The following is a 27,904-nucleotide window of genomic DNA, read 5'->3' as shown; positions in this document are numbered from 1 at the left end:
TCAGTGTTTGTTCCCAAATCAACGAAATTCAGTTAATAATTCCGAATTTTTAATGGTATGTGTTGATAATACTGTTAACTTACTGTACGGCCGGCCGTCCCTTACCCTTCCTCTCTTCTACCTGTCCTACGATTGCTTTCATCAGGTCATCATCCCTCATAATGTGGCCATATAAGTTGTCCCGTATTTACCTTTAGGTTTTAAGAAGAGCTCTCTTTTCTCCCACTCTTTTCAACATTTCCTCATTACTTACTTGATCGATTCATTTTTATCTTCTTCATTCTTAGGTAGCACCACATTTCAATTGCTTCCACTCTTGACTTCTCAGCACCTGTTAACATCCAAATCTCGCTCCCTTAGCATCCCATGCTCCTTATGTAGCATCTGATGAATTGCTTTCTTCGACTAATGACTACACTTCGGAAAAGTCGGAGTACGAATGGAATGGTTTGAAGATAAGAATACAGATAAAAATGGCGAGCTGTTAAACCTGCTGCAAATTTCGGAACTCTCCACAAAATGAGAATTTCAGGGCTTAATGGGTTTAACCAACTTCGATCCAATAATATTAACATCCGGGGTAAAGGGTCAGCATACGAGAGAGCTCGATTTGTTCTTTCTGTAGCCACGTACTCGTACAGGTTATTTCTGTACACATGAACGGGATATCCCATAGTTGCCCAATACAATAGTGTGTGTGTGTTACTATGGTGTCAACACTTTTAGGTCGTTTTCAAGGTTGTCGAAGAGTCGAAACCATGGTTGGCAGTGGATTTGTGTATTAAAATATGTAAATTACTATAGGTGTTTTACATTTTATCATGGGTATATCGTATTTCCACCACGTCAAGCCTGAAACAATTTTATCCTCCATTTTTACTTCATATTATCCTATCCTCTATTTTTTTCCGATAAGGACGAAAGTCTATAACCTTAGGTTTTTTCCACGTTTGTCCACATCTTCCTACACTTGGTAAATGTAACCTGGTTCACTTTGAACTTTGTTTGTTGTTTCTTAAAAACGTAAATCTATGTCTCTTTTGCCATAATTGACTGCATTCAATTTCAAGATGAACTTGACAATGTATTAAACTGCAAAGGTATGGCGAGGTGTTAAATGGAAAATGGGACTTTCTAGTCCTAATCTCGCTAAATAAAGTCGTTTATTATTATTGTTATTATAATCCTCTATGAAGAAGAGATTTCGAAGCACCGGGAAAGGAATGAAATGGCTTTAAGGTTAAAAATGAAAACAAATAAAAAATGTCATTCATTACCTGAATGTATTAAACTGCAAACATTTAATGTATGGCGTGGGGTTAAATGGAAGATGGGACTGTCTAGTCCTAATATCGCCTCAAAAAGTCGATTTATTATTATCATCCTCTAGGAGGAAGAGATTTCGTAGCACAGGCTAAGGAATGTAATGGTTTTAAGATTAAAAATTAATGCAAATAAAAAAATGTCATTCATTATCCCATTGAACAGTGAGGGATCGAAATATCTAGAGATTTCCGGCAGCTCCATTAAACGTAGAAGAGGCGTGAGCTAAGGGAAAAAAACGGATTTTCTCCCAATGGTCAACGCCAGGGCCACCGACGGACCTTCAATTGGCAGTCACTTATTTTGAAATTGGTGCGCTGTCGCCCCTGTGACAGGAGACTGATGGGTTAACCTGAACAAAAGACGGGGCATGTCGCGTGTGACTTGGACGAGGCAGGAAATGAAGATGAAGGGAACTTGAGAAGGAAAGGAGAGACATCGGGAGAGAAAGCAAAAGGGGACCCAAGATGAGGGCTATGCGGGCGAGAATCCAGGGAGAAAATAGGCGAAGACGTCCTTGCCCATGAAAATCAAGGGTTGCGACATGTCAGGAGCATATTGACAGACTGTAACTATTGCAGTGATGGAAAAATGTCGGTGAAAATCGATTTTTCGAGCTATCGATTGTTAATCGAAATGAAAAACTCGATTTTTTAGCAAAAATCGAAATTTGACCTGAAAGATCGATTAATAGAAGAAATCAACTGTTATTTTCTTTACATATAGTTTGTACAAAAACATGTTTATCATTATTTTGAAAAGCACTCAAAATGCACATTTGAGATTCAGAAAAAACACCATAAAATGTACTTAAAATACATGCATGAATTATTAGTAGTAAATATTAAAAAATGCACGCACATTTAAGTTTTGGGATAACCACTATCTGGCTTCACTACATTTTTTTTAGGAAAAATCAACTGATCGAGATGTTTTCTTCATGATAGAGGGCTTGCTTTCTAATTTTACGAGTATTAGAGAGAAGCCTTTCACTCGGGACGGATGACGTTATCATAGGCCGGCAATGACGCTGCTGAAATAAAACAAAATAGTCAAGATCGAAGTCGAAAAATCGAGTTTTAATTGAAACTCGAAGATCGAGGCTCGAACTCGATTTTCTCTATCTTTGGCATTTATAACTCAACTATCGATTATAATCGATATCTATATTTTTCCATCACCAGCTGTATCTGGAGGTTGAAGGTATTCAAAGTCAAACACACACCTACCCAACATTTTGAAAGAAAAATCATAATTGGAACGGCTCTCATATAACTTTCCAGCAGAGGATTCCGCAACTGAGTGATAGATTCTGGTATTCGGGGACTAGCCACGGTGATAACTTTACGGAGTCATCCGCAATGCATAAATGTGCAATATTCCATAGGGGAAAAATCATTCGCCTTGACCGGGATTCGAAACCAGATCCTTTGATTTTCCGGCCGAAGATACAATTTTTTATCACGCGTGTGCATAGGCAAATGCATTTTCAAACAAATACTTGCAATTTTCCGCAAGTTATTTTTTCAATATGGAAGACTTCCACTCCATCATGCTTGAATCTTCGGATTTTAAATGCATTTTCGTTGACGACTCTGCATTACGATTATTATTTGACGACACCAGCATTGCAAAAGGTATTACACTTTGCTCCATTTAAGTAAACTGAGGAAGCCATCTGCAATGGCGGTTAAACTTTCGCTGGAAAAAAGAAACCAGGGAGACTAGTTATCTAAGGACCCTGAGTACCAATCACCTGAGGCTTAGTCTGGAGCGAGCTTGCTCACACTTTTTTAAACCATTCTTCGGGTTTTATCGCAAAGTTATTGATTTTGCTTAAATAGAATTCCAATTTTTAAAAAGATACAATTAATTATTAATAAAACCACATTGGAAGAAGAGTCAGAGGTAAACTGCTTAAATAGAGATGAAACAAATTTCAACCGTTTTAATTACCATAATAAATCGCTATTAATCAAATCCCAATGCATTATTTTAAAATGTACTTTCATATACTTAGATTAAGTATTGCGACATTGATTTTCAAAGGATATGTTTTTACACCAACCAAAGAATTGTAACTTGGGCTCCAACCATATATTAAGTGAGCCCCACAAAAATATTATTCGATATTGGGTTTTTAAAGAGTTTGAAATACAAAAGTAACCAACCCCTTCCCTCATTATAATAGAAATACCCGAAAAAAACCTTTCCCTGTTTTTTTAAGCGTGTTAGACAATTTGTCCACCATAATAACATCGATTCCTTCAAATACAAGCTAAAAATATCGAAGTAAAAACTATAGACATTCGTTAAGATGGTTTTGAAGATCAGACGCATTGAGAGTTCTCCGGGTACGTCTGTCACCCAAGACAATTTCAAAACACGCCATTTCAACCTGGATTGCACCAAACAGCGCGATTTAACCAAATTCGAACTAAATAAAATATAAATATTTCTCGAAAATCATACAGCCAAGCATACATAAGGCCATACCACATGACATTATATCAAGAAAAAGTTTGAGGACACTCACTGGTACAGTGGTTCTCCATCAATGTGTTGGAAACATTATGGAACCTAACCCATCCCTTGCGGTACCCTACTCACGTATAATGTGTTTGCCACCACTTTTGGCTCGGGCTCTACACAAAAATGAAAGAAGCATTAGTGATCCACCACCACAGCCAATAAGCCAGTCTTCGGACCTTTTTCGCCCAAAAACCACCGTCACCCACCAAACCACCGGCGGGCCTTTTATGGGGCCCCTCACGGCCCATTCACGCGCCAATGATAAATGAACTGCCCCCGGGGAATATCTGTCCCGCAGTCTGTTCCTCTTCACACCCATCACCTGCCCGTTCCATCCATTCTCTCCCCTTTGCCACACTCCCTCCGCGGTAATACCGGCTGCCTTTGACCTCCCTCGGGATCCTCCGACGAATTCGGCGCGCACGTTCCGTTTATCATTTGGTTACAGATTCCCGTTCCGTTCGTCTAGAAGAGTATGATATTTTTTGTACTCTTGAGCCACGCGTCGGTAGGGTCTTCAATGATTAGAAAACAGAGATTTATGATCGTGGAGTGCATTGTTTAGGAAGCGTTCCGAGATGAAAAACCCTTGTTATTTTCACATCATGGGACACAAAACGGTTTTCCAAAAGATGGCATTAGTCATGCACACTCAGCAAGAATAAATATATATACGTATCCATCCCAAAAAATAAATTAAACGTGCGGCAAATGTGATCTCAATCGTAACCGTTTCCACAATTCATTGCGAGGTGTTCCACAATACATTAATATCACGCCTTCGACGTGAAAACTTGAAGGGATAGATTAAGAAGAGGCAACAAAAACACGACCCAAGCTTAAAATGAATTGAAATATTCTACCCTAGCTTTCGAAGTGAAATTACCAATATTATTGAGACAATTCTTTTTCTCACTTGACATACTACAATTACCAAAACCTTTACCAATGATATTAAAATAAATGTAAGCTAGGATAACGGTTGCCGAGAAAAAAATTGAGAACGATTATTTTGTCCAAAAATCTTATACAACATCTTTGGCAAATCTTCAACTTCAGTCGAACAGATTAATAATAAAAATATAATAATAATATAAAAAATAAATACTAAGGTAATGTTTCGAGGAATTCAAAGAAATATTAACTTTTTTCAATTACTGGATGAGTAATCTCAAAAAGTCACGCCAAATAACATTAAATTGATGTCAACGAGGATAATAAGGTAGCCAATAAAAAGTTGACGCAAAAATACTTCACTCCCAAACATTTAAAATATGCAAGAGCGATTTTCGGCAACTGCATTCAACGAAGATAGAAATGCAAATACCGAGATCACGAGAAGGGTCTGATTAGCTGATTCCGAATGGAGGAGAATGTAGAAGGAGAATGAGAATAGACTGGAGAAGTTCGAGATGTGGGTGTGGAGAAGAATGTAGAAGGTGAACTGGACGGAGAGGAGGAGTAACGACGAAATGCACGAAATTGTGGGTGAGAAGAGGCAACGTTTAGATGAGATACGGAGGAGACAGAAGGTATGGATGGAGCGACTGCTTAGCGGGGAGGGCATGATGAGAAAGTGTTAGAGGGTAGAATGCTAGGTAAATGAGGGAGAGGAAGGAAAAGAGTAGAATTTTTAGATAGAATGATATGGAGTAGGACTTATTATGAGTTGAAGATGGAAGTAAATGAAGGAAGGGGAGGCTGAAAGAATTCTTCTTAATTACTCCATGGAAACCTACTTTAATCGTTAGAATACTTATAGTAATTAAAAATATCTCTTCGACCTATTAAAAAAGGAAGTAGATGGGGTTGGATGATGAACAGGTTTTAATGCAGTAAAGTCCATAAATATATCAGTATATAAGTAGTAAAATCACTAAAATGCCTATGACAACAGCGGGAGAAAATACGTCTCGTGATTCGTCACTCGGTTGATGACGTCAATTTCTCGTAGTTACCCGTAGGTGGCCTAATGTCGACTGGGAAAGAAGTGAGATTGAGTAAAGAAACCTACCTTGATCGGTAGAAAACTTTAACAATAAATTATCCATTTTCCCCAATAATTACCCCTTAAGTTGAGGGTTTCAGTGCTGACCTCAGCTTTCGGCTACTGCACAGCTACCTTGCTGGCATACGCTCTGAATTCACTTCAGGCCCAGGGAAAGGTATATAAAGGATATCCAACGGAAAGAAGCATTTGAAAAATAAACATGAAAGCAATAGCCGACCAGAAAATCTACCTCTGGTCCCGATAATTCATCCGGAATGAATCATTCGGTCCATAAGATTTCTATGCCCGTCTCGTGGGTGACCCAAATAAATATCCCACCACCGAAAACATAACATCCCACCGACACTATACGGAGTGCGGCTCGGCGGAACGAAGTGCTCCAACTTTTATTTATCTCTCTTTGTTGGGACTGAGCACGTCACAAGTGGGGTGTCGCCCTCACAGAATCGGGAGCGAAAGATTATTTCTAGGCTTACGGGACCCTAGCACTTGGGGGTTGACTTCAAGGTGAGTGGCGACTGGAATTTCATATCCAGCCGAATATTAAAACACCTCTAACGATATGAGCCAATGGCATTTATGCCGATAGAGTTACTGATTCAGGAGGTACCATTTTGCAAACAAAGGGCCTCAATCACTCAGGTATGGTATGGTATTTATTTATTTTCCACTTCCCCGTTAACAGCTCAGAACGGCCTTTACAACGGGTGTTTCAACATTAACAATGGGGCATCGCAAACATCCATGCCCTGGATAAGGCCACCTACACAGGCGGGATTCGAACCCGCGACCTACGGATTGGCAGGCCAGGACTTTACCCCACCGCCACCGAGGCCGGTCGGCATGACATTTGAAGGAGGCGACCGACAGCTTAGGTCATTAGGTCATGAGGGAAGGATAGAGGAGGAAGGGTGGAGAGAAACCCGGCGTCGGCATTAGCCTGCTCTCAACGAAAGGCACCAAGGGGACCACGGCTTAACGTCCTATCCGACGGACGGAGTGTTGTACTTGAAATATCCTCCACACAACATTATAGCATGAATCGGGCAGTCTCTGAAAATTCTCCGTCACCGCCGGGATTTGAACCCGAGCCCACGGCGTGGGAAGCCAACTCTCTAGCCACCCCACCAACCCTATCCCCTCAATCACTCAAGCAAGCAAAGCAAGGGAAAAGCAAGATCACATAAGTTCAAATATTATAGATTAGCCTGATTTTGCACGACCATTTTTCCGTCCTTCAGAATGATAGCTTAAATTATGAGTTTTCAGGGACGCAAAGAGTGATGTCTCGTTCAATGGCAACGGCGGATGGCAGCCATTATCTTCCCCTTACATCTGCAGGTATTCTATCCCCGGAGTGTTAGTGTGCTCAAGGTGGATGCTGAGTAGCCAAAAGCTGAGCTCAAAATTGTAACGTCCGATCTCCGTAGTAATATAGTCAATGCAAAATGTCCGAAAATTAAATACTTAATCAATGAATAAAATCATTTTTTAGCAATTCTGACATTTCTAACTCTTTGAGATAATTTTAATCTTTAATTTTTAATTTAATGTTATTAGTATTAATTGAGAGTTTTTATTACAATCCTGATACCTCTCCCTCTTTGCTGAGCCTGTGTCACACAAGCATTTTTCCGTCCCTCAGAATAATAGCTCCAGCGATAGCTTTTCAGGGACCAAAGAAAGAAAGGATCGCTCTGTCCATTATTTTCTGATTCAGACGGTCATTCTCATCATCCCTTTTTTCCATCGCTTACTCCGTCACTTTCCATATTTGCAACTGCCATTCAATTAAAAGGCAAGCGTGGAGTTGCAATTGCTGTTGGCGGCCAAGGGATCTGATTTGCTTAAAGACTGTGCCAGCGATGCTTTCAGCGAACGGAAAAAAATTACGTGCCGAGTGATGGAAAAAGGGATGTGATTTCCATTCCTCGAGCAATCTCGGAAAATAGAACGCGGGAAATAGTCATATTTCCGCCATCATCGGAGCGATCGCTGTAACTGTCCCTCGAAAGAGATGGAAAAAATTATCGTGTGTTTCAGGCTTCAGAAAGAGTCTTCTCAGGTTTAAAACACGGTCAGGATTTCTCGAGGGTCTATTTGACATATAGGCAAATTTTGAATATGGCCTACTCTATATACGTGCTCTGATGAATATCTAGAAGAGAATAGACATTTGTCCCTTTTTGTTTCTAAATATTTTTAAACTAGTAATTTATTATCATTGTAAGATGATAGATAGTAAGCACAGAAATACATACAAGATACAATATAGAAATATTCGCGATAGTGAGATTGAGAGTATCTCGCCATCACGAGTACTTCGTCTCGCAAAAAGACACAATACGATCGTTCGTGAGTGAGTGATGCAACCTACGTATTAATTTCATTGGGAATCGAACACACAACTCTGAGACGCCTGCTCTTGATGCGCCAATTCACACAGCTAATCCCGGCGGGCTACGTATCAGTTCTTATAGCCTCGCATACACTGTCGCATCGAATGCTTTCTCCATGACTGCACAAGTGAAAGGGGACTTATTTACAAACCGAACAAGTAATTACCTAGTAACCTCGGCGAATCGCCGGGGCGCATCGCCGAATCCTTCCTTGGCCATACGTATGTTTGACGTGTAATCATAGCCCACTTAGGGAATTGATCGATACGGAATCATCGAAATGCAGACAAGCGTCTCCCTTACAAATGCCGACATCAGGTGTCGCCTCAACTGGCACCATCCGGTATTCAAATCGGACCGAGACATCTAGCGCTATCGCCGAGAGGAAACCGCGACAGGCACACGATACTCTCAAAAAGGCCGGTTTAATATATCGATTACACGTGGGCATCGATCATGCCTTGTCAAAAATTATCCAGGCTTATCTCGATCATCGAGTTCACCTCCGGATCGTCGGGAGAGGACTCAATCGAAAAAAAAGACGCCGATATTTCGTCATCTCCTTATTCGTCTCCGAGATACAAACGAATATAAACATTGGATGCTAGTCAAAGGAGGGCGCTGTGATCCCCATCAACCTCTTTAGATTTAGTAGGCAGATGCCCTTAAGGTTCTCCCGTACTAGATACTCCCGATCATCGCGCGCTTCCCGTCATTTATTAAAACGAGATTTTTTAAACAGTTGGAAAGGGGAAACGTCAGTGAGATTAATAATAAAACAATTTCCGCCTAAAAAATGTCTGCTTGCGATTTTGAAGATATTTACAAGTGTTTCGCTCCTATGGTCGTCATAAGTAATCCTTTTTAATATTTTGGCAGTGCATTCATCAAACAGTTTTCTCAGAATGATTCGTGGCCACATGCCTACACTGGGTAGTACTGGTGTTAAAATCTAATGTAATATCGATGGCTAAGTTCTAACAACACGTATAACAAAAATAGCAACTTTTCAGGAGAGCGAAAAAACGATTAATTTATTTTGCTCTTACACTGAAATTAAAAACCAAAAGTTCATAAAACTAATAAAGAAGAATTCATTTGCAAAAAAAGAGTTGGTTTTTGCTTGTATTTTATTTTTTAATGTTGTTACACTTTGTTTAGGAGGCATTATTACCAATCTCAAACGGGCCGAATTTGAGATACGTGTTGTTAGAACTTAGCCATTAATATGTTTTGCCCCAACATAAAAATGGATTAAATATTCATAAAAAGCATAGTTTTGGATAAAGGAAAATTGATATCAACATTTCAATGTCTATACATTTTTACTTCTATTGTAATTTTTACTACAATAATATTTTTCTCATTTCCGGGATTGATTCGTGCCCCCTAACCCCGCCTTCTATTCGCTTCTGGTTTGAATGAAACGAGTACTGACCGCGGACGGAATGCTGAAAATCGTGTTTGAGGGAAGAATGTTGGATAAGTGGGGAACGAAGGAGAATAGAAAGGTCTATGAATGAAATAAAAGGATAAAGTCATTAAAAGAACCAAAAGGGGAAGCTTGAAGGGAGAAGGTCCGAGGTGATTCGTATAATCTTCAATTAAAAATTACCTAATTATTATTTAAGTATTCTACCGATTAATGTAGGTTTGCATGGAGTATTTAATATGTATTTTGGCAGTCTCCCTGCCTTCATGGACTACCCTGATCAATTCACTGCAATGCCTTATCCCTTTCATTCTATCAATCCTACTCTCTACTACCTTCCACTCCCTCGTTTACCCAACATTCTTCCTTTTAAAACTGTTTTCAAAATCCCCACACACTCAGTACTCGCTCCATCAGTTAATTATACCAGAAATTAACTTAACCACCAGAATACCTACCATAAATTAAAGGATGCATAAATACCCGAGGGCAACGTTTTTCATACCGTGCAGTCGAAAGAACGATCACCTGCATGTAAGTTAGCGTCATTTACGAGGACGCATTACTTCCTCTTGGACGATCGCATTTTCTCCTTTTTCACTAAAATTACTTATTTAAGAATAAAGCTAACACCTCGAAATTTTCTGAGTGCATAGGGTGGAACTTGGTCAAAATTTGCCTGCATGGCGACGATTAAGTCATGCTTCCTCAATGCTCAAACTCATGCCATTGGCACTGTAAATATTTAAGGCCTTATTTTCTAATTTTTAAGTTGTCATTTTGAATCCAGGAGAAATGTCTTTATTCTTAAAAATTTCACATTTGATGAAGTACTATACGTACAAATTTTTCAAATTTGAGAAATGGCTCAGGATGGAGAAAGTCCCATATTATGGATTCTCAAATTTTCAATGCGATAGCAAAAGTTTAAAAAAAAGTAATTCGCCGCGATGAAAGACCACTCAAGAGTGACGCGTCTACCAAAAAGGATTTTTTTGTGTATCACTAAATGACCTCATGGGTCGGCTTCGAAGGTCGATGATATAGGGACCAAATTCTTTCTTATTCACTCTCCTCGAGCGTCACTCGATCTACAGGAGTCGATTTGTAGCTATGATAGTTGTCGCTCTTGCCTGTCTGGCAACTCTTTGGCGGGAAAGTAAACAAAGGGATGGCGAGCGCGGGAAAAAAAATGCCCCAATCGCCTGGGCGACGCGACGAACGCGCTCGGATATACAGATGGGAAATAACGAGAGGAGAGGGAGATTGTGGGAATGAGAAATGGCGCTGATAGGGCGACACCTGGTGGGTGGCCCCGGCCAAAGCGACAGTTTCCCTTCTCTCTCTCTCCCACGGGCTCCAGCCTGTGAGATAAAAGGACAGAGGGATGGCTATAGGGCATTAGGGAAAGGGCGGGTTTTTAATCGCGCCGTGTGACAAAGCCATAAGTCTCCCGTGGGATACTCGGTCAGAGTTGGTTGGTGGCGTTCAATTTGATCGCCATTATCCCCGGCTCTGTCAAGTCCTTCCCCCCTCGTTTTTCATTTAGTCTAGGAGGTTTTCTCACTGGAAGGAGGACAGAAGGCTAGAGTTTCCAAGGTTGATATAGTTCGTGAATTTAACTGAAGTTTTTGGGTAATTAGGGGTTTGGAAAGTAATATTTGTTTGAGGAAACAGTGAAAAATAACCTTCCATGCATTTAGAAGTGTGCGCCGACCGTAAAAATTCGATGACGGCATCGTACGAGCACTATCGTTGCCCCGTTCTTACCGATGGTCTTTAATGTGCGAACGGATCACTAGGCATTAAAATTGAATTCCTAGGTTTAAGGAGGGTAAAACTAAGAATGAATATCGATTATGCATCTTAGTACTGAGTATATTCTGAGAGATTCACGATCTTATCTTCAGCAGACTCGGCGCCGCGATTTGGACTAGTTTTTTTTTGTACAAGTGTCACATATGTTTATATTTCTAGATAAATACCTCACAACCTTTATTAATCGGAGTAATACTTAACTCAATATTAATTAAGTTGAATCTAAGATTTACGCATCTTGCTCATCTTAAAGTTATATCCTATACTTTTCCTACATAACTTCTTTCATTGGTTGAAAATCTGAACATAAGATGCCAAAATTAATGGGTTATACTGTCATCAAAGTTTTGGGCCTAAAGTTGTAAGAGAATCAAGGAGTCTCATCCTCTCTATTCGCTTTCGCTCGCTGTGAGCGGGGGTTCAGACCCCCCGGTAAAGACCTGCGGCCTTTTCTGATCACTCTGCCAGTTCTTACAATTTCTGTCCGCCATTTATTACTTAAGGAAAGTTTTCCGGTGATATAAAACTCTAGCATGATTAAAAATACACAGGAAATGTATTGTTTCGACAATTTTTCTAGGGTATCAGATAATTTTAGAGGGGATCGATTCTATGGCTTTTAGTCGTATCTCGTCTATTTCAGCCCAAACATTTCTATGAGACATTCAGTCAGAGGTCGGAAGTTGGTTTTATATTAAATAGATTTAATGGCCTGTATGACTGAGCGGGTTCATACCCTTAGATTCTCTCAAATAATTTATTTCTTGGACTATGTAAAGCCAGAAATACCCAAATGCATGCTTAATAAGAATTCTATGCTCTTAGCTCTACTATCGACAAATTTCTGGCTATGCCATTATTTGTTTTACCAAATAAAATTGCTATTTCAGTTATGCTATATTAAAAAAAACGAACTTCGTCCATGGGAACTTCAACGAGCGTTGGAGTGCAATAAAATTGCTTGAAATGGCATCGTTCAAAATTTCTGGCACAGTACCAATGGGGTACCCAGTGGGGGTTAGGAGGGGACAGCTGCCCACCTCTAGAAGCGAAAATAAAATTTGTGCAAAACGAAAGTTTTGAACTAATTTTCTTTTTAAGAAAATGACATTAGTGTAAGACACTGAACTAGAATAAATATCATTATTTTTTTCAAGCAAATAATTTTATAAACTAATAAAGAGCCTTTATAATTTTCTCAAAATTTTTGGTTTCATTAACCTTTTCTGTGATAACATGTTAGAACTTGAATGACCACGCCCTGCCCCTCCCTAGTTTTTATCCCGAGATCGCCCATGCTCAGTACTTAATTTTTTTCGCAGGAAAAGGAAAGATTGATACACCGAAGAGTATACATAGGACACTGGCACGAATCTGCGGTTACTTAATTACAAATGTGGCCATGCATCGAAATTGTGGCAGCACAATTATATTGAAATTTTGGACGAATCTGTTGTTATCTACATAATATTTAATAGCTAAGAAGATTACATAGCGAATCAGCGGTCAACTACCAACGTACTTGGGTAAATTTTAAGAGTAATTTTCAGTGCAAGCTGTAATTAAGAACAAGCGTTGTTTTTCTACACTACAAACTACTCAGCCAATAAGGTAGCAACAATTACGATGACTTATTCATAACTCTAACGATACATGTTTTTTCACTCGGCAGCCAGTCAAGTCGACATTGTGTTTTAAATCGGGGTCTTTAGAATCCATGGAAACCAACCTGATGGTGACGATGAAATGCGAGGGACCTCGGATTAATGAACACAAATCCAGACCAGGGTGGTAATTACCCCGTAAAGGAGACGAAACGAAAAAAAAGAGACATCGTCTACACGCCGAGGTGATTAACGATATCTTAATATCATAAATGATGGCTGAAGTTAGCGGGGACGACATGAGGAGAGAATTTTAATCTCTCAAAAGGAAGCGACTTCGATCCTTTGATGAAAAAAATATTAAAAAATCAGCGGATTGGGACACCGGGCGAAAACACGAACAGAAAAAAATAATCCGATTTTTTTATATTTTCAGACCGAAACACTTGGGTGCTAATAGGGTGTGGCCTTTGTGTCAAGAGTCAATTAAAAAAAGAAGAAGACGGCCTTCCGCTTTTCACGGCTCGTTAGTTCATTTCAGGGAGGATGTGTCCAAAGCTCCTTTGCTTCCCTCATCTCCCCATCTTCGCCGTGACCTTTAAGAGCGCGGGGGAAAAAGCTGAACGAGACCGCCCCGAAAAATATCTCGTATTCCAGATCGTAATCGTTTACGTCACTAGGCGCGAAAAAAATGAAGATCGAAATTCCACACCGAGGATTAACCGTTCCTACCCACCTCTTTAGCACCCATTAGTCCTGAGATACGACCCCGACAATAAGACTTGTTACGACCCATAAAGCTTCTGATGTAATTCAAAACCCGTGTACAATATAAATTCGTGAAACCACCGAGATTACGGACATGGTTTTAAGCCATTGAGGAGCCAAATTTCGAATGGTAATGAGGAAAAATTTTACGCAGCTGCGATATTAAATGTACTCCAAAGTCTTAAAATGAAAATGTATAATTATCACGACATGTGAAGATGTTGGTGTAACACGGCGTTTATTATATCATAAATTCATCGATACATTTGGTGTACACATAGGATTTATGCCTTCGGAGAAGCTCAAGTCATTATGAATTGAAATTTTCTCCTTAAAATGTAGGCATTCCAAGATCGCAGGGTGTACACGCATTATTTTCTCGACAATTATTAAATAACATGAGAGAAGAGAATCCCTTTATTTGCATTTATACAAATGTGTCCCTTCAAAGCCATAAGGCCTGGTGCTTCAGAATGTTCCACTATGAAATTACATAGTGGGATATTGCAAGCCAGCAGCGAACTATGGGAGGGATGATGGGATAGATCCCTCCAAAGCCTCAGGCAAATAAAAAAATATATTTAAAACTATTGTCTAGTTTTGAAATATAATAACTGCATCTGTTTAAGTTAAAATTTAAGCTCCCAAATGATGTAAAATGTATTTCCGGGCATGTCGTTTTTCAAAAATTTTCCCGGAAGCCATGTTGCTTAGGGGGAAAGGAGGTCGCCACCCTAGGCCATCCCACACCCCCCACCAAAGCATATGCCTAGTTAGCCACTGTTGAAAAATTTAATATTCTGAATAAAAATTACTCTAATGGCATATTAATTACACAACATTTATAATTTTAATTTCATAATTAAATTCAATGGGCACTCTAATTACATTCATGAAATCCCCGAGGCTGTTACACGACAGTTCTAACGTTCGAGGGGAAAAAAACTCCCTCACATTAAAAATATGAAGACGGTGAACATTTGTACACTTGTTGCTTTTGATGCAATCCACTATATTACTTTGAAGACGCAGCAATATAAAAATCACGAAAAGTACAGGTACAAAACTTAGAAGTCCGGACCCTGATGAATTCTGATGTTGACACACCTTAATAATGCCTATGGACGCAAACAGATGTTGCATTTTACAATCAGACGAGCGGAAGGCAATAGTTAAGAATAAAAAATTAGTGAAAAAAGTATGGCTTTGCAATCGCTTTAATCATTGATGTCCGTTTATAGCACGTTAACATGAAAGCAGAATTTACCAACACCTTCAGCAGAGTAATTCTAAAAGAATGGTGCGGTTTCAGTAATTCATTGGAAGATATTAGGGATATGAGGCAGAGATTTTTCAGAGGTTGCCCGATGTCTGCTTGAGTGCCTTGAGGAGGGCATTATACCTTGGCGTGTCTTGTTAGGGGTAGGCTAATGTCGACGACGGTTTTCCCTCTTGTTTAATGCACACATATTGAAATTTAATAAAAAGAAAAACAGTGTTTGAGACGAAGAGATTCGAAAAATAAAAAAAACATTAACAGCAATTAATTCTGTTTTCATTTAAACTAAGGTCAAAATCACACCATTCTTTTATGATAACCCTGTATAATGTCTTTCTGAATTTGCCTGAATTATTCATCTAGCAAAAATTATATTCCCTTAACCTAATTATTTTTCAAGGAAATTATCCTGCCTCTTTCTGCTACTCACTCGCCTTCCTGAATATTTAAAAAGTCATTTATTCCTCAGAGGCATAATTTTTTCATCGTGATATATGCATATCGTTTTATGAAATATAAAGTAAGGGTTATAAGTTCACTTAGTTTAATCTTAGTTTCCAAGTACACTTAATTTTTGAGACACTAGAAGAATTGAAATTGCTAACAAAACTATGAACCTGTTTCTACTCCTCAGATTGTCCAGAAAGATGGCTACCCTCCTCCTTTTCCTTGTTCTACTGTCATCTGCCTCCAGCTTATCTCGTAACTCTACGAGACAAGTTCCAGCCGGGCAAGAAGTGAGTCCGAAGACGCACCGAAATCCATCAGGTAAGTCACAATCGTAACCTAAGGACACGTAAAACACCGACAAACGATCCAACAATGATAAATGACAATGTGAATTATAAACTCCATATACAATTTACGTAACCGTCCAGAAACGAGATAATCTAACTGCATTCAATCATTGCATAATAACGAACCCCCGAGATGTCTTAATACAATTCACTCGCTTCATTATTAATATAAAGACTATCAGGAAGATAATTTTCTCTATTGTAAACGAAATTTCTTTCTTTTTTCTTCGCAAAAGTTTCCAAGATGAGTATCATTGGCTACACCACCTATAAATAGCAAGTAAACTGAGTACGAAATGTAAAAATCCTAAAATATTTTCCGGCAAGATTCAACCGCAATATCTAGAAAGTCCACCAAGACAAGATGAGCGCATGAAACAAGGGTATAATAATGCTATTATTACCAGGAAGTGCACTAATATTAACTAACAGAGAAATGCTCATAACGAGACAACCTTGCACAGTTCCGTAGTTTTGTAAATTACCGTATAAAGCGTTTTACTCTTCGAGAGCGTTAATTATGGTTTTATTCACTATTAATGGTTTTCCCTGAATGCGCACAGCCAAGTTCAACAGGGTGGGTTTAAATATATAATTTTATAACAAAAGAAATACAAACTTAAATGACTTTTCTTTGCAGCACTACTCACATGATGATCCACTCAAATACTGAGTTAACACGTGGGTATGACTTGGAAATAAAAAACAGTTTCAAGGTTTGGTCACGAAAGGGCACACCAATCTTTGTCACGCTCAGCTCTCCTGACGAGTCACTGACTTCAGATAAGCGCTGGAAAGAATACACAGCCACGGGACTACATCAAATATCCGCATTCCAAACCAACGCCTTTTTGTTTCATCCATTATACATTTTTCCTACTTTCCATTAAACACTAAAAATAAATTTATCTGTATCCTTAAAAGTATGAAGATTAAATTATTTCAAATTAGATATCATAAATACATTCCTTATCATAAATCAAATCCACTGTTACACCAAGCATCAACTGATATATTGTTTTCTATTTTTAGGCTTAGCTTAGAACTTATCTTGTTTTCCTGGCCTTCTTTACACACAAAATAGAAGGATATTAAATAATCTGATACTTAATAATAACGATACTTTTTTGTTAAATTTAAGTTATAATTGTTGGTAAGCTTTTATTCTTTTCAAATCTCGTATCCTATTGAAACAGTACAAATATCTAAATAAATTTTTATTCTTAAACCGACTTTTTTAGATCTTTACACTGTATTATTTTTCTCACTAAAAAGTTTAGAAATTTTTAATCGTATTTACAAATATTTTTTCCACTCCAATTTAAATACACACTAATTAAACTCGTCGGCTTAAGTAGCATTTTACATGGCTCGTCGCAATTTTCTCCCGTGTGCATGAAACCAAATTCCATAGAAATTTAGAATTGCGAATGTATCCATGAATGCGGCGAGGAAGTCAGATTACAACTCAGTGGTATTCAAAAGGAATAAATCTGTCGCCTGTAAGGGGACATTGTTAGCGATTAATCTCTTCTGGTTCAACCCACATTTGTCTTGTTACCTGGGCGTGACACTACAAAAAGGTTCCGGTGAGACGTTTATCAAAGCAAGCAGAGGGGAATTAAAACGTTCCAGAAGACATAGGTCCACTTTCTCCGGCTGACTCTTGATAGGACGATACCTATTATTTACAAGCAGATAGTCTGATTTCGAAATCGTTAAAGATAAATGCAATAAATTTGGTCTGGAACTTGAAATATTATACCTGAGCTATGCGGCTTCACAGTGTTCACTAGGATTACTTTTCGGAGATTCCATTTATCTTTCAAGAATAACAAGTATCTGGTTTCCCTCACCCACACCGTCAGAGAAATTCAATAATGCGTAAATCAAACCAACATCGGTCGTGGACGCGTTTAAGCTGACAATTGATAAACGTCCGGCGTCGTTTTCAGCATAAGCGAGCATCTTCTCTGCAGTAAAGCATCGCTTTAATGTCAACTTCGTTGATATACGAACATTTTTCGTGGAATTAAAACGTTCTTTATGAGAATATTGCCTATAGTATTACTGCAACCATAAAACAAAATTATTTCTATTATTTAAGGACGCGTCGAGTGAATATAAGATCCCGTACTCTTTCGTAATCTGTTTCTCCCAAATTACCTCGGTTGGTGAACACCAACCAAATTCATATATTGCATGGGAAGTGTGTTTAGAAAATAAATGAAAGTAGATTTTTTAATTTCTCGCGAATTTAGAGAGTCTAATAGTTAATTTTTTATTACGCTGTTTTTTTTGTAATAATAATTGCCTTTATTTGCATATACAAACTTGGTCCTTCAAAACCATATAGCTTGTTAGAAGGTTCCAGTTATTCAATACAACATGTGGCACATTGAGAGCATAGCATTTATATTAAAAGTTTCAACTTCAAATTTAACGGCTTTTAAACAAAACTACGATAATTTAACATACGTACTCGTATTTTGTACATTTCAGATTAAAATAAAGAAATTACAAGTTTACAATATCACTTATTAACGAATCTTTCGCTTTTCTTTTAATGTCGGTCAAAGATTTGAGATTACATAAAGCCTTTGGCATACAATTAAAGGTATGAGGTACAACATACTTCAGCAACCTTTTACCGTACATGTTATTATAAAGATAAGTTTTCAACAAAGGGCTGTTGCGTTTGTCCATAGAATGTGTATTATTACATTTAATTTTGTGCTCATTTTTGAAATAGTTCTCTATAATAATGAGCCAATTCAGCATTTTATTCACAGTTAATATATTATATTTAGTACACAGTGATTTTAGGTCAGAATTAAAAAAATAGTTCAAACCATCTGTATCAATTAACTTCAATATTCTCTTTTGGTTCTTTACAATTGTATTTAACAGAGTATTTGACGCCATTCCCCAGACAGTGATCCCATATCTTAATATACTCTCCACCATTGCAAAATAAATCATTAATTTTATGCTAACAGGTACTATGTCTTTTAACTTAAATATTTGATAAGCTACAATTCGTATTTTTTTATTAATTTTTTCAATGTGGAGGGGAAATTTGAAATGATCATCAATTATGGCACCAAGGTAAGTATATTTTTGTACCTGATCCAGTATTGGACAAGTGCAGATAATATCAAGGTCTAGGTTATTGTTGTGTATACAATGGTGGAAATGCAGTTTTATCTTAACTTCTTCCCTCTTATTTTCCATTGAGGTTATATGCATAGTGTTTTCCTTCATTTATAATTCACTTATTATCATGCGCCCAGAAGTATATACGAGTATATCTTAGAAGTTTGATAAAACTTTCAAATATGTTCATTTTTTACATTGCATGAAGCAGCCGTTAAGGTTAGACATGTTTTAATGAACTTGGCGATTTTTGGCTCGCACTTAATTGCTTTTTCGTGAATTTTTGGCCAAGTACAATATTGTAACTATGCCATACAAGCCAAATATGGCTCCGTGTGACTTTTTCCTTTTTCCAAAATTAAGGGAACTTTAAAGGATGACGTTTTAAAAGCATAGATGACATTAAAAGAAATCGTTGGCAGAGCTTCAGACTATCCAACAGATCGAGTTTGAGAAGTGCTACGAGGATTGGAAGAAGCGAAGGCACAATTACATAATATACATAGGGGAATATTTCGATGGCGACAACATTAATGTAGATGAATAAATAAATTATAAAATAGAAGTACTTTATTCTATTCCACACTTTATTTTAAATAGTATGACCCGGGTTTCTGCATATCATGCTATCATCAGGTAAGATCCATAGGTGTATTTAGAAAATAACTGAAAGTAAATTTACTGCCACCTGATGATAGCATGATGTGCAGAAACCCGGGTCGTACTATTTAAAATAAAGTGTGGAATAGAACAAAGTATTTTTATTTTATGATGAAACAGTTCGACAAAGTAACCCCGGAGACCGTGTCTATAGAATAAATAAATATTTTTCAAAACACTAAAATTTCAGTTATTTTCTGTTCACACCTTGTAAGCCGCATTCAATAAGAAGAGTACGAAACAAAAACAGGGTAGTGTATTACGCAAGTTACTTCGATTTTTTAAAGATTATGAAGATTCCATTATTGCGTGGGATAATTCGTTAATAATCTGTTGCCAGCGCAAAAGTATTCAAGTCTTTAAAGCTCTGTCTAGGCTTCACAAACTTCAGAACTATCACCATTCTTTATAAAATTCTTATTCCTAGATTTTCCCAGCCACTCTGGAAAACAGTTCCAATCACGGGCCTCAGGCATTGCATTAGGGCATGATACAGGAGGGAGAACTCGACCAATGGTCTAAATGCACGAGAATACTTATTACGAAATAAGGAAAACAGCTATGAAACTCCTCGATTTTTCTCCAAAAAGATATCTAACATGTAGAGATCGAGGTATTTTCTAACACACAGCATTTTTGAGCAAAATCTGAAATCTTTAGTATCAAAATGACTCAATGAATGGACTAATACACGAATACTTTCCGCTATCCCTACCTTTTTCTCACCTCTAAATGGTGATTTTCATCACGTTTTAGTCCATTTATTTACAATCGTGTTTTAGTCCATTTATTGGGTAATTTTGAAACTAAAGATTTCAAATTTCGCTCAATAATGCTACGTGTGTTGGAAAAGGCCTCGAGAAATGCATGTTAGAAACCATCTTGAAAAAAAAAAACGCGAGTAGCATGATACTTATTTTCCAGATTTCGTGATACTCTCGTGCATTAAGGCTCATCGCTCCTATAAGTATCACGCCCTACGGCAATGCCCATGGTCCGTGATAGGAATTGTTGTTCCAGAGGTTTCATTTAATGGCAGTTTCGTTTAACAAGAAAGACACGACAAGGCCACTTAAAATATTCTACGGTTGAGGAAGGTAACGGTTCCCACATTACGATTTTAATGCGGTAATAGCTCCTCGAGTTTTTAAAACTTTCATCTATCAAATTCATTAAAAAGAGTTTTATTACAGAGGGCTTAGCACCCGCAGTGCAAGTTTTCTTGGCCCAGCGTGTCGCCTCATCAAGGAGGATTGTAAATTCCGTAAATGGCCGCATCCTAATGAAACAACTTGCGGATGTGATTTTGGCACGAGGTACTTTCACGGAGGAAGAAACATAAAAATAACGGCATGGTGAGGATGATGCTAATTAGAAACCTTTGCCTTCCCACCCCGTTAGCTCGGGTTTAAGTCCCGGCGGTGGCAGAAAATTTTCAGAGACTGCTCGATCCCTCCTTGATGTTATATCGAGGACATTTCAAGCGCAACACTCCGTCCGTCGGATGGGACGTTAAGCCGCGATCCCTTTGGCGCCTTTCGTTAAGAGCAGGCTAATGCCGACGCTGGGTTTCTCTCCATCCTTCCTTCCATACCCTTCCCTCATGACGCAAATGACCTCAGCTGTCGTTCGCCTCCAGCAAATATCTTACCATATCCTCTGCGCTGAATAATTTCTCAGTAGATACAACGCATGTAATGCAGCTCATAGATAGGCGCACATCTCTCATGATCCACAAATAACATTATGAATCACTGAAATCAAACTGCAGGTATTCAGCGCAAGGAAGAATTGAAGAAATCATTCGTTAGGTGGGTTGCACCCATAACATAGGGTGATCGCTTGCTCTACGCAGTGCTTTGGAAAACGTCCCTTGCGGAATAGCGACTGATATAATTTCCACATCCGGAAATTCGCCGTCTTCGACTAATTCACTAGCTAAAGAGTACAAAGCTAAGACATAATATTTTGCTCACTCCATCCATGTTACGCGAGTGTCCTAAGCTTATAAGATAATAGCTTAATGAGTAACTTTTATTTCCTCAACCTTTCTTTCCCTTAATTTGCCATTAGAAAAAATTCCCTTGGACCGGGAATCGAAACACGGACCTTTGGCTTTCCGGGCCTCTGCGCAGACCATTACGCAACCCAGATTCCTGAATTATTATGGCATTGTACCGAGACAAAAAGCTCAAACTCTCCATTAGTATTTTTTTCACCGCACTTCCAGCGGCAGGATCGAAATATTGCACTTTCTTTCCTTACATCTGCCACTATTGAATTGCGATTTCAGATTTGATTGAAAGACCGCATTTAATTGGTTCCCAGCGGATCAAACACGGTGACTCTAGACAATATTGCTCCTTTGAAGCAAAACTATAGGCTTAAAAAATACAGAAGTACTCTTTCTTTCCCTTCCATCCGCCACTATTGCATTGCGATTTCAAATTTGATGGAAAGGCCTCATTTTCTTGGTTCCCAGGGGATCAAACACGGTGACTCCAGGTAAGATTGCTCCTCTGAACCAAAACTGTAGGCTTAAAAAATACAGAAGTACGGTTTTTTTCCCTTCCACGCACCACTTTTGAATTGCGATTTCAGATTTGATCTAAAGACCGCATTTTCTACGATTCCCAGGGGATCAAGCACGGTTACCCTAGCGAACACCACTCCCTTGAACCAAAACTACAGTCTTGAAAAATACCTAAGTCTCCTTTTTTCTTATAATCACCCAAACTCTACGTCCACCATCATTGAGGTCCCTCTCGTTTCCCATCAATAGGCTCCTCCCGTCCCCTTGTGTCTATTCTCTTCCGCCATGTGTTTAGCTCTTTATTAAGGAATTCCCCTGCTCCGGAAAAAAGAACGAGAACGGACGAACGGCATGTAATACCACACGCGCCTCGACCAAACCTACCAATTTCACTTATGTTATGGGTCCTCTCCGAAACAAATTCTCCCTTTCTTCACACCTCAAAATTCGACCCCCGAAGGATCATCGTAAAATGCTAATAGAGACATGGCCAGCTCTCCAACGGTCCCGCTGCAGGGCGGGATGGAAATGAATAGGCGATATAGAGAAAGCGGATGGAAGTGGGAAAAAAATGAAGAACGCAAAGCGGCCCGGCCCGAGCTGTCGTTATAAAGGTAACATGGTGGGCAAACATCGTTCCCTCCCCAATTTCACGCCGAGGTGAAATGCCTCGCGTCAACGACCAAAAACGATTTCGGATTGTTACCAATTCAACGATAATCAGGTTCTGGTATACGGGCGAGAATATCCCGGCTTCATTGTCGTCGTTGTTATTATCATCTCGCCGGTCGTTTAACGAGAGAAAATTTCCAACAAGACGAGTTTAAAGTTTCGTTGTTTGACGTGCTTTGTATTTGAAATCGAAGTATCCCCGCGAAGACAGTCTTGACTTCTTTGAAAGCTAAGGGTCGTATTCCAGAACGTTATTCAAATCTTCACCCCGACTCAACATTTACTCGGATTTCACGTTGGTATTACGAGACCTTATTCGAGTCCCAAGGATCGCTAAGACAATAGAGTGTTTGCATGGGTGAGGAATAAGCATGAAACCCTTTCCATTTAGTGCATACATGTTTGAAGTTCTCATATGTTTAATGAAAATTCCATGTGTTTTGTTATTAATTTATTATTTAAGTTTTAATAACCTTTGTTTTAGCCTCGAAATTCTGGAGGGTAAAACGACCTGTAATTGGCTATTCGTTACGTGACGTCATCTCCCATATTATAGTTGCAAGCAGACGGGAGCATTGACGAATAACTTATATTTCACGTATTTTACGCGATATTTCTTCATTTTTCTGCAAGTAAATTTGCATAATGGAACCTGGTTTCGTTAAGGCTTCTTCAAATAACCTCACAGACGTTGACTCCTTCGTGATCGGTGTATACCTAGGGCCTATCTTCGTTTTTGTAAGGTCTGTAACTTCATTTTCTCCCGAGTTGGGAGAAAATAGACTCGTGAAGCGTTTCATCCAACAATTAAGTCTCTAACTCGATTGCATATAGACGATGAAGTAAAGAGTGAAGTGAGTTGTGAATGTAACATCTTCGAGGAATTTATTTCTTCCATGCTGGTTCAACCAACCGTATGCATTTCGATCAAAGGTATCTGACTATTGCGAAGGGGATATGTTTCATATTTGGACTAGTTGTGCTTTAGGGATACATCGAACGCGTATTAATTTTCATTCGTTTGTTCGCTTTTAAGTTCTGTTTGATTTTATTACGTATTAACCTATTGCCAATTCATTTTGAGATTTAGTTATTGTTTACATTTCACGCATATTCGTTGCGCTTTTGTTCGTTATTGTTTTGGTCATATTTTGGTTACGGTAGGAGTGATAGTGAAATTCTAAGTTTTTTGATGTTACAATAACTGGTTTAGTAGGTAATTTGTTTCAGACTATTCATTTAATTGTCTTCGCAATGTTAACGTGAAATAACGTAAACTGATTCTAAGTTGTTAGTGATGTTTGGGAAGTGAGATGTGAAGAATCCTTACGAATTTTAAGGAGTGCAAATTCTTTTAGTGTGGTGTGCAGAGTGATTGGAAAACCGATAATTATGCTTTATTAGTGTTACATAATAGTGTTTTATATTTATTGTGAGCCAAGTTCTTCATTGAAACAGTTGATTCGGCATATACTGATTATAAGTATTAAAAAGACAGCTCGTGAAATGTGTGCGTGGTAGTGCTATTTGTGATATGATGAGCAATAAATAAGTACAAGTAAGGGTAATTTTGCATAGTTTTTTATTCATTAACACCTCTAGTAAACTATTTTTCCCTATGTTTCCGCACTTTTATGCTGTCAATATTTGAAAATTTAAATGTAGGGAGGCAGGTTGTTGTGTTTCCTCAACTATAACATTTTAGGGGTAAACATATGTTACTAATTGCTCGCATGTAGGTATTTGCAATGCATCAAATTTGTACCATTTATACATTTACCGTAACGTTATTTTCTTTACTGCATTGTAAATTCTTTAAATTTTCCTTTTCCACTCCAACATTGTTTATATCTGCTTTTCGAGTATAAGTGCTTAAAATACTGACGTTACCAATTATGTTTTTCCATAGTCATCAAGCATACATAATGAAAGTAAGCATCCGAAGGGAAAAAATATGCAATGTATATCATCAATGAATACACGGCCGTTTGTATACAAGAATAACTGGATCTCAAACATACATATGCTTCAGTATTACGCATTAGTCTCTCCTTTCTGAATGGAATAATAAACTCTTTTGTGTGTAATAATGGCATCGACTTAAGATCCCTCCGGGCTGCCAATAACCATTTCCGTCGTAGTTCAGGCTTATCGGGAACATCCACAAAAATTTTGTTTGGTGTAGAAACACGGGTGCTCCCACGTATCGGAACAAAACAATATTCATTCCGGAATTTTGTCCCACAAGCCATTAATCTATCTTCGCTCATGGCTACGAACTTAAAGAATTATTGTACGAAATATACCACTAATTTATAGTAGGACAGATGGTTTGTTCCGTCAGATTCACCTCAGTGTTCGTAAACAACAATAAACAAGGTTTCCATCAATCGCAGATGATCGGAGGAACTGCAGTCAGTTGAGTATGGGGATTGACGTCACAAGCCGTCTGGCATGGCGGCGGAGTGTTTTAAGCGCAACATTGATTTTGGAATGTTTATTTGTTAATAACAAATTCGCCCATGGTCGTACGACTGTAGGAGTTGGAATTTTGCTTAATTAAACCAAACTGATATTTTTAACAGGCCTCACCAAAAACGTGCAAATACTCTATACTCCACACTTGATAAGTTGAGTAAAAACTCAAATTGAGTCGCTTAATTCCAAGATTCACGCCGCTATCTTCTCACATATAATTTCTCATAAATTATATTCTGAATATAAAATTTTCGGTGTTATCAAAATTGGAAGTCAGTTGTTATCCATTGAGTAGTTAACAAGTGCACTTAACTTAATGTCATTTTTAAAAGATTATTTGTGTTGTGTACGGCAATTCCCGTCTTGTTGCCGATACACGATTGAATTTGAAGGATTCCTAAACAATCCTTCCTTTTAAGATAGGTAGGTAAAAATGATTGTAGTTGCATTGTTTGAAATGGTAAGAATGTTTAAATTTTGTTTAGGTTCATTTTTCTTTTTATTTACTTTTTAATGTGCAATGTTATCCGTAAGCTCTTGCATCAAAGAAATTGAATACTATAACACGTACGATAAGTGCAATTATAGGTATTTCATATTCAATTATTGGTATTACGAAAATCACGTTCCATTACGTGACTATGATATTTAACTGTTTACATCTTCAATCATAACTTTTTAAATATCTTGTTCATCAAAAGTTCTCATCTGCTACTCACGAGATGATTTAATTGCAAAATATTATGGATATGAAAGCTGTAAGGAGATGTTTGAGTATTCCGACACATTAAAACTCTAAGAAGAGGTATTCCCGAAGTGTTATCATTCGCGATCAGGATGAATAAAATTCGTGATGCGAAACATGTGATAAAATTCGTCATATTAGACCCAATTCATGCCAAGGATCTTACCTATCACGTTATCGTCAACTAACATCAATGAAAAAAGCCAGTACTGGAATAGAGTTCAGCAGCAGTAGCATAAGTAAAAATGAAGTGAACCGCATTGTAAATTTTGGTGTTGGAATAAAGTCTTTGTGTTGTGTTCGTTAAGGGTTATTGAGTAGATATCTAGTATCTTTATTCCAGTGCCACAGAATCTCATTAGATCTACATAATACTCTGCATGCCACTTCGGAGGTGTTTGGCTGGGATTATCAATAACCGGCATGAAAATTGCAAGAGGATCCCTGCAAGCACACCACATGGTCATTAATATATTACGCATACAAACAAAATATAGGTCCAAATCAATGCAATGGCAACATTTTCCAACGGTTAATTATTCACATAGAAAATTCATGCTAGGTTAGAACAATGAAAAAAAAATGCAATTAGTCGTCCTAGCAAGTGACCCCATTAATTTTATGAATCGAAGTATATTATCCTAAATAGTGCGAGGAAATAATTCAATTTTAAATCTGTTTTTTAATATATCTACTTTATTTTCTTCTCGTGATATCGTCTATCTTAACTAAGACGTTAAGTAAGTAAAACGCTTTACGAAGGATATGTTTCACGTCGTCCGAGAAAAAATATCTTCGAATTTACTAAGTCAGTTTAGCCAAGAAAAATAAGGTCATGTAATGAGTCAACCTAGTGAGTGCAGCCATTAACTCCTTCCACTTCAATTTATCTTCTGATTATCGTGCTCCAATCCTCCACTAATTTTTTCTGTGGTTCTTTTTAAATGGAATGGTAGGTAATTAAATGATATCGTGTCGACTGTAATCAACGTAGAACAGTGAAATAAAAATTGACAATCGAACATCGATAATACAGCAATCGCTACTAGAATTGGATAATTTTATTCCTTCCAATGCATCGCAATTTCATGAAATATGAGCTCATTATGTGAATTGTGGACGTTTTAACAATTATACACTTCCAAAATATTTATATTTTTCCCTAAACAGTGTTAAAATTACGAAAATCTAATGACGAGCTTTGTTCGATTTGGCATAGTAAGCCCATCAAGAGCAATTGACTCATAATTTCACCGCTAGGGGTTAATTTTAATGCGTCACCATGCCATTGCGGTGATAATTCTGTGATTTTGCCGCTATTCCTGTAGGGAATAATTGTACTCCGCTGCGTGTGGCTTTTAATTCACTCACCGTTACTATTCCTATAGCTCTCGCGATTCCAACTCGTCCGAACACTCCCTTAAATTTCCTCCTCACTCTACAAGCTCTATTCTCACCTTGGGCCGAACGCTTATTACGGCCTTAATCGCACGAAATTGGGCGTTCCCATGTAAATTTCCCCCAGGGCGCCGGAGACAAGGAAAGACGATATAGTTGTTTCGCGTAATAACCCTTCCATCTACAATAATACACCGTCTCCAAGGCGACGCGAAGTTAAGAGGGCTGGATGAAGGGTTGAAATGGGCTGAGGATACGAATTTAATTTTGGAGATGGACGAGACCGAATTGAGAGAAAC

General features: G+C 38.1%; 1 protein-coding gene across 1 annotated transcript in view; it reads left to right on the top strand.

Moving 5' to 3' along the window:
* LOC124161373 (extracellular matrix organizing protein FRAS1-like) overlaps positions 1 to 27,904 on the top strand; it is a 124,311-nt gene that overhangs the window by 25,100 nt on the left and 71,307 nt on the right. The window contains exon 2 of the mRNA XM_046537687.1: positions 15,801 to 15,934. Coding sequence (XP_046393643.1) covers positions 15,814 to 15,934 — 121 coding nt within the window. The 5' untranslated portion in view covers positions 15,801 to 15,813. The remainder of the gene's footprint in view (positions 1 to 15,800; positions 15,935 to 27,904) is intronic.

Source organism: Ischnura elegans, chromosome 6 (assembly GCF_921293095.1).
Source record: "Ischnura elegans chromosome 6, ioIscEleg1.1, whole genome shotgun sequence".
Classification (NCBI taxonomy): domain Eukaryota; kingdom Metazoa; phylum Arthropoda; class Insecta; order Odonata; family Coenagrionidae; genus Ischnura; species Ischnura elegans.
The sequence above is the reverse complement of the archived record's forward strand: the minus strand, read 5'-3'. Positions and strand labels throughout refer to the sequence as shown.